The sequence below is a fragment of the Strix aluco genome, chromosome 15, assembly GCF_031877795.1.
Source record: "Strix aluco isolate bStrAlu1 chromosome 15, bStrAlu1.hap1, whole genome shotgun sequence".
NCBI lineage: Eukaryota > Metazoa > Chordata > Aves > Strigiformes > Strigidae > Strix > Strix aluco.
Genome location: NC_133945.1, coordinates 4,400,272 through 4,413,038, shown reverse-complemented (window position 1 = coordinate 4,413,038; position 12,767 = coordinate 4,400,272). Strand labels below are relative to the sequence as shown.

Sequence of the window (12,767 nt, the reverse complement as noted above, 5' to 3'; positions counted from 1 at the left end):
TCTCTGGAGAAAGTTGTATTGACACTTTAAAAGTGAACAAAGTAGTTCAACACCTGTAAATAGCCATTCTGTTCTGCTGGTGGTTTTGTTATTTCTCTGCACAGATCAGGCAGACTAGAGCTAGTGCAAAGCAGCATCTCTTTGATAAGGTTGTCTTTGGATATGATTTTTATCCTTTTCAAATATTTAATGTGGATTTTATAAAAGGTTCTAGAGTGATAGCCTGGGAGACTAGAGTACTTCCCTCTTTAACCCTTATGTTTGTTTTGAAGATGGACGACCACTCTACATCCTTCGTCTTGGCCAGATGGACACAAAAGGTTTGGTGAAAGCTCTGGGAGAGGAATCACTGCTGCGACATGTAAGTTGTACTTTCATTTCTCACCTGAGGAACATTACTTCCCTTGGGGTGTTTAGAAGCCTCGGTATAATGCAGCTGGGATCTACCTGCCTGGCACAAATAATTCCTGTGTTTCATGGCTGGTAACTCAGTCGGCTTGGTGACTTTAGCATGGCATAGCTTCTCAGTCTCCCTGCAGAGACAGAAGTGAAACTTCTGTAATGGTACCCATGGGCCAGAAGGGTGTTTTCCAATAATTTGCAGTTTATCTGCAAGCCTTCTGTGGCCCTTTCATGCAGCTCTGCTAATGACACTTGATCTCGAGAGTCTTATATTTCATCTTAGATTTTCAGTGTCTGTACCTTGTATGGTCAGTGTAACTTTTCAGTAGAGGACGGGGTTTTTTTTGTGTACTCTGTTTTGCACACTGCAAGTTCCCAGACTGGTATACTTCTGCGTTCTGTAATTTTTTTAATAAGATCTCTGAGCTATCCTGGTTTCTCAGTCATGCTCAGGCTAATCTTAGTCTGTACTGTCTTTGATTTCAGGTTCTGTCAATTAATGAGGAAGGACAAAAGAGATGTGAGGAAAATACCAACACCTTTGGCCGTCCCATCACGTTAGTATAGCTAGTTTTCTTGTGTCCCTACAGAGTTTAAACTGACGTGGTGAGAAGAATGCTTCTGTGAAGGATTTAGGTGATGTCCTTTAGGGTTAAACTGCAGACAGCAGTGTCTCTCTTATGGGCTGTTCCTGGGCTTGGGGTACCCATATATAGTGGACTTGAATGCAGATAAATTCTACAGCTTCATATGAGAGCAAGTATTGATCCTTCCTTTCCACTTTCCCGATAAACTTAATCTTGCTGATTTTAATCCAGACCCATGAAATTCTTTTTTTTTTTTTTTACAGGAAACTATCTGCCAGATTCCACTTTCATGTAAAATGTATTTTTGAAGTATTTGTAGCGATAGGCCTGCGTACCTTCACCCTCTTCCACACTGACAGCATATGTTCTTGCCTTTGTGGCTGGGTGTCTGGTTTACTTGAAAGCTCACTGGATTCAGGCTGTCTGCTGCCCGAGTGGAGATCTACTTTTTATTGGAACTGCTGGTCTCCCTTGCTGGTTTCACTCAATCCTGTACAGGCTATGGTGTTACTGATATATTTTGTGGATCATAAACTGAGCAGCCACTGTGCAATGAAGATTGACAGGTCTTTTTCTGTGGACTTATTTTAGATCCTGGACATGTCTGGTGGACTTGGAAGGGCTAAATATGCGGCATCTCTGGCGGCCTGGAGTTAAGGCCCTGCTTCGGATAATTGAGGTTGTAGAAGACAACTACCCTGAAACTCTGGGGAGACTGTTGATAGTGCGAGCACCCAGGGTTTTTCCTGTGCTCTGGACTCTGGTGGGTGAACTCTGGATTGCAGTATCATAAGCACTTGTGCATGTAAAAATAACTAAATCATCCAGTCAGTGTAAGTTCTGCTTATTGAAAGAGTTAGGGAGGGAGAAGCTTCCAGGTATCTTGTGCTGAACTCCTGAAAAGGCTGCAGCATTGCTGCAGAACAAGCCATAGGAGGCCTGTAGCTCATTTGATTCGAGTGGCTGTTGTCCACCAGGGCAGGACAGGATGTTGGACCGAAACTGCAAATCCTCATGTAGCAGTGGTAGCCCAACTTGGTGGGTTTTCATGTTGATGGGAAAAGACAAGTATTTTTTAATCTCATGCTGAGGGACACTGAAGAGAAGAGTAATAAATATTGTTCTGCCTGATGCCTGTTGACTGTTCTGACAATGTAAGTTAAATTTCTTGTGAGGTTTATATGTGGTGTGGTGACTGCAAACTTATTTTACACAAAGTAGAAAATGTTGTGAGATGGTATAGTGCACTTTTCATTTGCTACCCCTTTCTTTGGGTAACCGGTTCAGAGTTGTGAAGCTCTGTACTACTGCTGGTCTGCAGTCCTGCTGAGGAGGCCTTCCAGTCTAGAGCCTAAAGCAGCCATGTAAGATGGTATAAACACTGTCTCTAACTTCACTCGGTGACAGTGATGTCTTCTGTCTCTTCATTTCAGGTCAGTCCCTTTATCAATGAGAACACAAGGCAGAAGTTCCTCATTTACAGTGGGAATAACTACCAGGGTCCAGGAGGGCTGGTAGACTACGTGGACAAAGATGTGATCCCAGACTTCCTGGGAGGAGACTGCATGGTGAGTTTTCCTTCCTGTTGTGCAAGTGGAGTCTGCAGTGTGCAAGTTCCCTCGATGCCCTCCTCCTCAACACCCCGGCCTTCCACTCCCTTCTGAGAGGTGGTTAACCTCTGTTCTGGCTGGGATGCCCCTACTCTGAGCACCGTGCAGTTAATTTGTGCACAGGAGACTTCACCCTGAAGTGTTGATGCTGCCCTGGAGAATGGATTTAGAGGTCAGCTCTCTAAATGGAGCTTAGATAAACCATTATAGTTCAAGTAAACTTAGTCCCACTATGAAATCTTATACCAGCTGAGGGTGTCATCCTCTGTGTCTGACAGCCGACGAGTGTTCATGGTACAGATAACTTGATACTTTACCACTAGATTAGTATGAACTCTCGTATTTGTTTGTCTGACTCTTCCAGTGTACTGTCCCAGAAGGTGGGCTTGTTCCCAAGTCACTTTATCAAACAGAAGAGGAGCCAGAGAACTCGGATCACATCCGATTATGGACAGAAACTATCTATCATTCTGCAAGTGTACTCAGAGGAGCTCCACATGAGGTATAAACCAGAACTTCATAAGGCTGAAGGAGGTGATGAGCTGGTATCAGTGATGTGTTCCTTTTGTTAGGGCTGACTAGAACAACGAAGGGCTCCCAAAGTGTGAGCACAGATGGTTCAGCAGCAGTGTGCCTTTCTTGGGAAGGCTAATGCTAGCTAACAGCTAGAAGTGTGGAAGTTCAGAACAGCAATTTGAGAAGCAGTATCTCTTATCTCTACTATGGCCTGATCTTCTGTAAGATAGTCTCTTCTTCCTCCTTCTTGGGGGAATAAAGCTTCCCTCAGTTTCCCTTCTGACAGCACAGCTTCTATACTCAGTGGCGTAGCTAGGACAGTAGTGGTGATGTAAGAAGGTATGTACTGGGAACAGGTCATCAGAAAACAGAATGTCCAAAAAAGGAGCACTTGAGTGTCAAAACAGTCAACTAGCTTCAGTGATGATTAGAAACTCTGAATTGGCCTGCTTACGTTCCTTAAAAAGTAGCAATGCCTTTTGGTGTGCACAGCCACTCGGAAGGTGCTGTGTCCTGAATGCTTTGCTTCAGTTCCATTGAGGTTTTCCTAGAACTAGTAAATGATTTACAAGCAGCTCTGATACAGGGGAGTGATGGGGTAAAAACACCTGAGCAGATGTACTGTGGCAGAAGACTGGCAATGGGAATCAGTCCATATCCTCCTTGGGAATCAAGACAGAGAGCTTAACTGAAGGATTGTAGAGAAAAGCATGTTTGCAGAGTGGGGAGGAATATGCTGACTGCCACCTGAAGACCTGACTCTACAGTGCTCTTGTTCTGTTCCCTCCTTAGATAGTTGTGGAGATTCTGGAAGGGGAATCTGTCATCACCTGGGACTTTGACATCCTGAAGGGAGATGTGGTGTTCAGCCTCTTTCACTCCAAACGAGCTCCTGAAGCAAATCATAAAGAAGCCACATTACCAAGTACCTCTGCTGCTGGGGACAATGTGCAGCTAATTGACAAGACGTGGGTCCTAGGGGTGGATTACAGCCGGATGGAATCTCCACTGGTTTGCCGGGAAGGGGAGAGCATCCAGGTCAGATGTGTTTGAGTCTTGGCATGAATCCTGCGGTCCTAGCAAACTCCAAAATGGCTGGTGGTGGCAAGGAGAAGGAATTGATGGCATGGGAAACCATGTATTGTTTGGAAATAGTTGCTGTGTTCACCATTTTCTGGATTCCCTGTGAAAGCGGCTGCTCTTGCAGTCCTAATTTGGACTGGGCCATTGGAAGGAGATTCACTAATCCATTGTAAAAAGCTAATTGAAAATAACCTTTTTTTTTTTTAAATAACATTACAGCGCTGTGGCTTAGGTGTGTAAAATAAGTGAATGGTGTATGCTCCCCAAAGTAGCCAGCTCAGTATTTTCTTTTGACTTTTGCCAAGTCATTCATTTATTTAAGATGCCTGGTAGTCACTTGATGGCACTCTCTTTCTCTCCCAGGGATCTCATGTGACTCGTTGGCCTGGCTTTTACATTCTCCAGTGGAAAATGCACGGCCCTCTGCCCTGTTCTGGCACTAGCCTCCCTCGGGTGGATGATGTTCTTGCCTCTCTGCAAGTTTCCAGTCATAAGTGCAAGCTTATATACTACTATGAGGTGCTTGCATCCAAGGACTTCAGGTAGGAGATTTACTGGGGGAGATTTACTGTACGATTTGCAAGAGAGAAACCAAGTGAGAGGACTGGGTGCGAGGTAAACATCCAGATACCAGTGACCTCCACAGGGCGTGTGTTTCATTGATAAGTTAGATGGACACAAACCTGGTGGCATTTTGCACAAAGAATCTCGTTTAGTGCTGTAGGTAATAAAGGACCCCTTGGCTGTATGTCCAGCAGTGGAATTTTGCTTCAGTTCTTGCTTACAGCTACCTGGAAAGGGGGAGGTTTTTGACTGAGGAGTTTTTTGATCTTAGTCAGGAACATTCCGAGAAGTTATTTTTGGAGTAACTTAACAAATATCAGCTGGGCTGTTTCATACATATTTCGTTTGGCACTTGAAGGATGTCAGTTGTGACTTGGTGAGTGCTTTCTGTATAGGTGAGTGCATCAACCTTGGCAGGATTTGCCTAACCTCCTTTAATGTTAAAAGTACTCTTCAAATCACCCAGTAATTTGAATTCTTTGCAAGTATTTGACCTTTCACTAGGAGCTGGAGGAAGTGTTAGGTAGAACAGACTTGCAGATGGGCAGGTGGTGACCTTGAGAATGTGACCTGGCCAGATCCTGTGGAGTCGGAGCAGCAGTAATTCCTCACTTCAGTCATTCAGACCTGTTCCTTGTTGTTCTACCTGTGTAAAACGTGTCAGGAACAGTAGGCTGTTGCGGCTACGGTGAACCCAGTCTGCTTTTGGCAGAAGGAGCTGAAGACCATGGCTGGACATGCTGGAATTGGGACTCTCGTGCTTAGCAGGCTGGAGTTCTCGGGTTAGCAGAGGCAGCTGCATTCACTGAGCTGTGCTGCCTTCAGAGTGCTCTTGAGTTTTCCTTTCCGCTCAGGAGCAGTGTTTGCAGCCCCACAGAGGCTCCAGCTGTGTTCCACTCCCTGACTGCAAGAGACAAGGTGTAATTTCTGTTGCTTGGAAAAAAGATGTCTCTAACAAATGAATTTTTCATCATGACACAAAGATTCTTAGAGACCAAGTTGAAAATGATGGGACAAAAAGTAAAATACTTTTGCAAGTGTCCTAGAGTATAAGTTGATCTGTCAGATGTATCAAGTTATCCATTAATAGCTGCCTTCCTAACAAATATGTCTGTTTTGTCCCATCCCAGGGGATCTATGTCGAGTCTGGAATCTTGCAACAGCGGCTTTTCCCAGCTGAGTGGAGCCACGACATCTTCCAGCCAGTCCCAGAGCAGCTCCCATATTTCTAGATAGCAGGGCCAAGGCTACAGCGGCAAGGAAAAATCGCTCGGGGCTTCCTGGCCCTCCCGGAGCTGCTCTGTGCACCAAACCAAAGAGCCTACAGGGGCTGAGCCTTGAGGCAGTTGTTCGTGTGACCACAGGTAGCAGCCATTTGGACACAGAGAGGCTTCTGGGAGCTACTTTAGACATGAAAACTTAGAATTCAAATGGCAGATTTAGGAGTTTTATATCAGATGCCTACTTCTCAGTAGTGTTTTTCACAAATTGTGGGGTTTGGATGAATGCCAGTTTGCATGAATCCGTGTATTACTCAACTTAAAAGGGCTCTTTCCAATCAGTCCTTTTCCTACACGTGGTAGAGACGACTGATGTTGCCTTATCTGTTTGATCTGTAGGACTAGATTATTGATGTGTAGCAAAACTAATCTAGTTTTCTGAGTGCCCAGGGTACCAATTACACATCGGAAAGTAAAGTGGGCATTTCAGGTGCAGGGACTTGAAGCAAACTGTAAATACCTTTATACAGATAGGATGTTTCAGAAATCAATTCCAGGTCAAACCTAAAACCTCTTCCGATCTGACAGAACGCTATTAGGAAATGTGTTGGATTTTTTTAACCCTCTGAGACACAAAAGTCAAAATGGTTTTCTAGGAAGTACAGGTGGAGAACCTGCCTCCAGTAAGCAGCATCTTTCTTAAAGATATTGTTCCTTTTTTCCTCAGGTTTACAAGCAATAATGAGTAGATCTGACCCATCTCATCAAAGTGGATGGGAACTGAATCAAATTATAAAGGGCTAAGAAAAGCAATATTTTATTTCCTGAAGGCACAAAATTTTATGGCAGTATTATAGAACTTGCTTCTTTAAAACATGAGCTAACTTGAAGAGAAAACTTTAAAAAAAAAAAAAGCATGTATGTATTTAAGCACTTACTGAAATGTATTTATTCAAATACTAGCTTATTTTAAATTAATTTTTAACTTATTTATAATTTCAGAAACGACTATTTATTAAATTCAGTCACCTTTTTTAATGGCACAGACTTTGTTTTAGAAAGGAATAACTGATTGTCTTCAATCCCCAGAAATCTTTCTCCTTAAATTCTAATCTTTGTGGTCTCTGGATGTTCTTGCATAAAGGGCTGTATCACACATCGCATTTGGGGTAAGGGCTGTGCGTCATCTTTTCCTGCAAGGTAAGGTTAGAGTCCACTGCCTTCTGGACCTTAGAGGGATGTTTTTTAGAGGCAAGGGTTGAGTTCAGGCGTTGTAAGAAGACAGTGCATCTTCATGACACACCAAAACCACCATGTTTGTCCGTAATCTCCACAGATTATTCCAGGGAGTAGACGTGTAGTGAAGGTGCTAGTGGTCCATTTATCAGGTTGGGTAGCAAAGTTTTAGGTGTTCTTGTCTAGGTGGCAACAAAATGAGAACAGGTGTCAAATACTCAATTGCCCTTAGGCAGCATTTGCAGCTGGCAGATGTGCAGGATTTGTGATGTGGACAGATGTCTGGGTTCAGATCCAGCTGTGCTGCATGAAGACCTCACCCCCACCAGCTGGAGGTTACCTCTGCGCAGATCTGCTGCCTACAGGAGGATCGTGAGGGTACTGCCCCTGCAATTGCTCAGGTTATCCCAGCCGAGTGGCTCATGTCACGTAATATGGCAAATGTGGTCTAAAATGAATGAGTTTACAGTTCCCCAGCTGGGGAACAGCACAAACAGTTCTGGGCTGGGGGTGCAGGGAAGCACAGGTGGTGGTGGAAGTTGGTTTCTTCCCCCATCACAGTAATCCATGTATCTATGGCCACATTTCTCAGTAAAGATTTGGGGCTTCTTTCCCTCTCACCAGGTTTTTAAGGTTGATGGAGTCAGTGCAGCTAAGAGCAACATACATGTAAAGTAGTTCCTTCTAACCCTGCTTTTTTAATTGCTGGTTTTGAATCACCAGGCACTGACAAAGGAGAGAAGAACTCAAATATTTGGAACAATGGGAGATTAAGAACTTGATGTGTTTAAGTTGCTTGTTTCTTTAAAGGATTGGAGCCAAGGCAATTACTCTCCCACCTTGCATCTCTCACTGTAAGAGTGGAACAGGAAACTTTGTTATGCAGGCCCCAGGAAAGTTCTGATTTCAGAGAAATCAGTTGTTCTGTGGACTTTACCATTTCTCCCAGATGAATGAAAATCAAGAGTTCTGGAATTAAAAGGGCACATGTGTATCCCTCATGTAAAATCCTTTACCCATAATTCTGATGCTATTTATCAAACGTATATAACCTATACGTGTTTCGTTTCTGAGTTAAGTAAAGGTGGCCCATCCACCTGTGTCCAAATCAGTAATTGATTGTCCAGATTAGCAATTTATATCCTTTTACCAGAATAAGTGACACATCATGATTTTTGAGTCCTATATCCCTACATACTGTCAATGGTTTCTTTTCAATGCTCCTACTCTTTTTCCTGGGGCCTAACTCACTCTGGTTCACCCTGAGACTGGTTAGTTTCACCCTACTGATAAGGGATAGACAGAAGAATAATTTATTGAAATAATTCATTACGAAGTACAACTACAGATACAAGTTAAGGATTTACAACTGCATCAATTGACTAACAAAGATATGTACAATATCTGCGGATGATGGACAACGCTCACCCTTGTCCTGTCGGGAGCTGGAGAGTCCCAATTCCACCAACAATTTGTAATTGCCCAGATACCATTTGCCATCTGCACCCAAAGGAAATCCCATAAATTTGATAACAATAGCATTAGTCAGGTCGTGTACTTGATCTTTGAGGTGTTGGTATTTACTTTCTCTGCTGCTGCTTCCACCGATGACGTTGGTTTACTTTCATACCTGCTTGGGACATCTACCACCAGAGCTTTTTCCTCTTTGACAAACACCAAGTCCAAGTCCAGCTTATATAATTAATTTTGTTTGTCTTTTGTTTGTCTTGAAATACTTCCCATTCTTTCTTTTTGGCCTTTTCCACCAACAGTTCACATAGTTGGTTATGTCTCTTGATTCCAGCATCTCGTACTGTAGGGCAGTATCCAGTGATGTGTGAGCAGGTCTCATTCTCCGCTTGACAGTGTCGACATGATTTAATTTGTCTCCTGCCTTCTCCTAGCCAGGAATTCTCTCGTGGGGTAAACATTAGCTCTTAGGTGTAACACAGTGATGAGCTTTCGTTGGGGAATGCCTCTAATATTTAATCCAGTTGTTACTGATTTTATCCTTCTCAACGTTGGAAAGTCCACAGCCCTGGGACAGCAGCTTGGTCCGGTTCACAAATTCCTGTTTTCACCAGTTACAGGCTCTTGGAAATATGACTTCTGGAGTGGGATTTTCCCATTCCAAGACTTGTTCCCCTCTGCCTAGTTCTGATATCACCAGAACCACTTTCAGGTCCCAAATAGATGGAATTTTCTTTTATCTCCTCTTGCTACAATCCACAACTGTTCAAACTCCTTCTCAATACCTTCCCGTCTTTATTGTTTCATCTGAAGACTGCACAATTCTGTGCAGTCTTTGGGCCTGCACACTGGGAATCAATCCCAAAAGTCTGGTAAGGCCTAAGCCTCCATCCTTAGTGCTGGAATATAGGGAGACATCACAAGTACTTGCTGGTAGGTGTAACCATTCCTTGACAGCTGCTCTTATTGTCAAGTCGAATGTTTCCAGGTATGGAGCTCTTACATCAGCCTGGTCTGCCAAGTAGTTCAGACATGGCATAGTATATCTCTTCAAGATATCGACTTTCTGAAACAGCTTCAAAGATCCCCTGATCTGATGTCACCACCCTTTCACTTTGTCCCGTAATTCTGATTTTAATATTCCAATCCATGGGTCTACCTGTAGGCCCGGGTATTTCTCAGAACTACCGGGTTCAACCACATTGAGGGGGTGCCTTTAATAGTCTGTGGGGGACAGTCATTGATTGTATGAGTCCTTCGTAGGCTCGATGTAAAAGCCATGGCACTTCTCCTGTTAGATCACAAAAGACCCCCACAACTTTGATGTTCTTCCGCAGCCCTTCCCAGGACCTTGACAGTACCAGGTCGTCTGCAAAGGCCATAGCTGTTACATGTGTTGAGTAGTGTTGGTCCCCACTTCCTCCTCCAGTTGGCACAACAGAGGGTCCACAGACAGAAATAGAGTTTCAACCTGACTCCCAAAGCATCAGGAGCAAACCCAGCCTTGTCCTGCTCGTGCTGTTTCAGGATTTCAGCTTCTTGGGGCTCGATTCTTACGTGGTTGGTCACGTCCCACAGTGGTAACGTTCCTGTTTCCTGTGTTTCCCTTGGTTTGCTCTGGTTAAGACTCTCTTCCATTGCACTGGATTTTGTTGCTTTAATTTTAAAATGTGGCATGTGCCGTTGTTCTCCTCTCACCAGTAAATTTTGGGTGTTTAGCTCTTGTCAGCGAGACACCTGGAACTTGGCCCTGGGGATGTCGCAGCGTTTCCTCTCGTTCATTCCTCGGCGGCACCGCTCCTCTGCCCCACGAGAGGTTGCTGCACACAGCTCTTTGGGAAGCAGCTTGTGATCTCTCCCTTGCCAGTTTTAAGCAAAACTGCTACCAATTTAAATAATCCAATATAGATTTTTTTTTTTCCCCCTTTTTTCCTGAATGTTAACATAACAGGAGAAAGGGAGCAACAGCCTGGACGTTGCAGCTGATACTGTGCTGTGCTTTTGTGTGTGACTTTGTGAACTGCAGATACAAGAGAAGCAGAATTTTTCTAACACACCTTTTCCCCCCTAAGACGACATCAGCATGCTTTAGAAAAATCAAACACGCTGTTTTCTTCACAGCAACCTCTTGTGAGCTGAGACTGGGAGAAGTTCTGGATTCTGGCTCCCTGGGAGCTACTCATCTCTCAAAAATCTCGTAAGCCAGAACCTTGAAAAACAAATTCCAGTTTTGGGTGCTGAGGTGGTGATGCAGCAGGGCTCTCGCTGCTCCCTCACAGCATCCCGGTAGCTGCTGTCCCGTGAAGTTGGTGAGCTCAGGCTGTGTTCAGGTAACTAGCTGGGTACGTAAAAAATAGCTCCTTGGTAAATTGGGGCTTCCCCCGTTTCAAATATTCGATATGCAAAACACACAATACCTACCTCAAAGAGCTGTTGCCATGTTTAATGTGTGATAGGAGGCCTCAAGAGAAAGGACGTGGTGTTGTAGGTACAAAGTGTTGTGCCATTGTTTACAATTAAATATGGCCATATGTGAAACCTTTATTAGCAATTTCTAAAGGTTTGCCCCATCCCACCATCTACTGGCTTCTGTCCCAGCAGGGCTGGGAAGGGCAAACGCGGAGCACGTCAGCAGTGGGCATGGATGTCAGACTAGACTGGGGACAGAGCTGGAATGCAGTAACTGAGTCATTTTGGCTAAACACTTTGTTGCCTTTTGGGTTTGAAAAGGGCTTTTTTTTTTTTTTTTTCCTACTGCTGTGGACAGAGCAGCTCAGCCTTGTGGAGGCTCTAGCCGGGGAAGGCGCAGCAGTGCCGGCTGCTCCAAGGGTTAAGCGGCTCTGGGTGCTCCGTGAGCTCGTCCTGGGGGTTGTTTCTGGGCTTCCCAGCCCTGCTGGGGGCAGAGCAATCCTGAGTGAGGTGAGGGAATTCTGAGCGACTGCAGTCGTGTTCGCCGCAGTGTGACGCAGCCTCGTTCACTTCCATCTTACGGCTGGTCAGTTTGGTTGTATCAGTTCCCTTTCACTAACAGGAAAAAAAAAAAAAAAACAAACCAACTTTCAATAAGAATTTATAGTCCCAATTTGGTTTCTTCATCAAAAGATTTTGAAAATGCCATAATCCAGTCATTTTAAATCTGGAACACTTACTGCAGCTCAGAATTCCTGGTGGGAAGCGACGAGCCTCCCTGTCCGCTCAGCTGGGGCGCGAAGCCGCTGCGGGTTGGTGCAGCAGCCAAGGCCAGCTGTGCTGGAGTCAGAGGAACCCCTGATTTCAAAATGCATTTTACTAGCTCACGCTTCTTTAATATCAGAAATGTTTATCCTGTGAGCCAAATAATGCAAGAAACCTTGGTCTTAGATGCTTAAGGACTAAAACTGACAAGCATTTGTCAAAGATTCCTGCATGCTATGAGCTTTAATATTCTTCCGACTTTGTGATGATTCTTATACCTGATTATTTATATCTTGGAAGGCTAAATTGGAATCATGTGACATGCATTGGCTTTTAATGACATCAACATCCCCTTCCAAGCTATTAGTTACATAAACAAGTTAAACGGGCATTACTTTTTTTAGCAAGCATGCACTTTCTCTTCCTTGCAGCCATCTTCATTTTATATATTGAAATCCTGATTTTTCTCAGCCAAAAAACCCCAAACTTTCTTTAAGGGCACACTAGCAAGGTGCAGAGTGCTTTGTAACGTGTTACATGACAACAAATGTACTTAGTTACAGTATTTGTAGGTTCTGGTAGGAGCTGTACATTTCTGTATGTTGGAAATAAAAAGCATCTCTAAAGAACATGTCTAATTGTTTGTTTGATGCAACTGTTCAAATGGTAGTAAACTCTGAAAATTTAAGCGTGTGTGCTGCTCTCTACCCACAGAAATGGAGGTAAATCTTGCTTGTATTCAGTTATTCCTACTTTTTAACTAAAATGTTCTTTTTTTTTTCCTGTGGAATCAGCATTTATTATTTTCATACCACAGAGCAGGCTGATACAACACTCTGTGCATTTTTGGGGGGGGAGGAACTCCCAACTCCTGCCTCCAGGATGAAGGGGCAGCTGCCCATGGG

The 12,767-nt window shown here is 44.0% G+C and overlaps 1 protein-coding gene across 9 annotated transcripts in view; it reads left to right on the top strand.

The window, feature by feature from the left end:
* Window positions 1–12,491, top strand: part of SEC14L5 (SEC14 like lipid binding 5) — a 46,135-nt gene extending 33,644 nt beyond the window's left edge. For 8 of the 9 annotated variants that reach the window (XM_074841403.1, XM_074841405.1, XM_074841407.1 and 5 more), the window contains 8 exons: window positions 273–361; window positions 889–959; window positions 1,581–1,752; window positions 2,423–2,557; window positions 2,964–3,101; window positions 3,908–4,153; window positions 4,562–4,740; window positions 5,893–12,491. In XM_074841403.1, the coding sequence (XP_074697504.1) occupies window positions 273–361; window positions 889–959; window positions 1,581–1,752; window positions 2,423–2,557; window positions 2,964–3,101; window positions 3,908–4,153; window positions 4,562–4,740; window positions 5,893–5,998 (1,136 nt within the window). In that variant the 3' untranslated portion in view covers window positions 5,999–12,491. The remainder of the gene's footprint in view (window positions 1–272; window positions 362–888; window positions 960–1,580; window positions 1,753–2,422; window positions 2,558–2,963; window positions 3,102–3,907; window positions 4,154–4,561; window positions 4,741–5,892) is intronic. The other variant, XM_074841404.1, reaches the window with a different exon arrangement.
* Window positions 12,492–12,767: the final 276 nt, after the last annotated feature.